The sequence below is a fragment of the Penaeus monodon genome, chromosome 25 (genome assembly GCF_015228065.2).
Source record: "Penaeus monodon isolate SGIC_2016 chromosome 25, NSTDA_Pmon_1, whole genome shotgun sequence".
Lineage (NCBI taxonomy): Eukaryota > Metazoa > Arthropoda > Malacostraca > Decapoda > Penaeidae > Penaeus > Penaeus monodon.
Genome location: NC_051410.1, coordinates 19191573 through 19191880, shown reverse-complemented (window position 1 = coordinate 19191880; position 308 = coordinate 19191573). Strand labels below are relative to the sequence as shown.

Sequence of the window (308 nt, the reverse complement as noted above, 5' to 3'; positions counted from 1 at the left end):
CTATTTCTCAACGAGTGAGAGCACGCCCATCTGCGCACTGAGCCCCCTAACGCCAGCCTTTCTTCCAAGGGCTACTGCTACACGGGGCGGTGCGGCAGCCACGACGGGCGGTGCCGCGAGGTGTGGAACCAAGCCACGTGGGCGGCCAGTCCTGCCTGCTTCGCCCGCCTCAACACGGAGGGCTCAGAGGACGGCAACTGCGGCCTCCAGCGCAACCAGTACATTCAGTGCGAGAGAGAGTACGTGTCGCTTCTGTGTCGAGGGAAGGCTCCGGAAGAGATGCTTGTCTTTCATCCATTGCATTCGAG

General features: G+C 62.0%; 1 protein-coding gene across 1 annotated transcript in view; it reads left to right on the top strand.

The window, feature by feature from the left end:
* Positions 1 to 308, top strand: part of LOC119589104 — a 16188-nt gene that overhangs the window by 11214 nt on the left and 4666 nt on the right. The window contains exon 10 of the mRNA XM_037937680.1: positions 70 to 239. Within this exon, the coding sequence (XP_037793608.1) occupies positions 70 to 239 (170 nt within the window). The remainder of the gene's footprint in view (positions 1 to 69; positions 240 to 308) is intronic.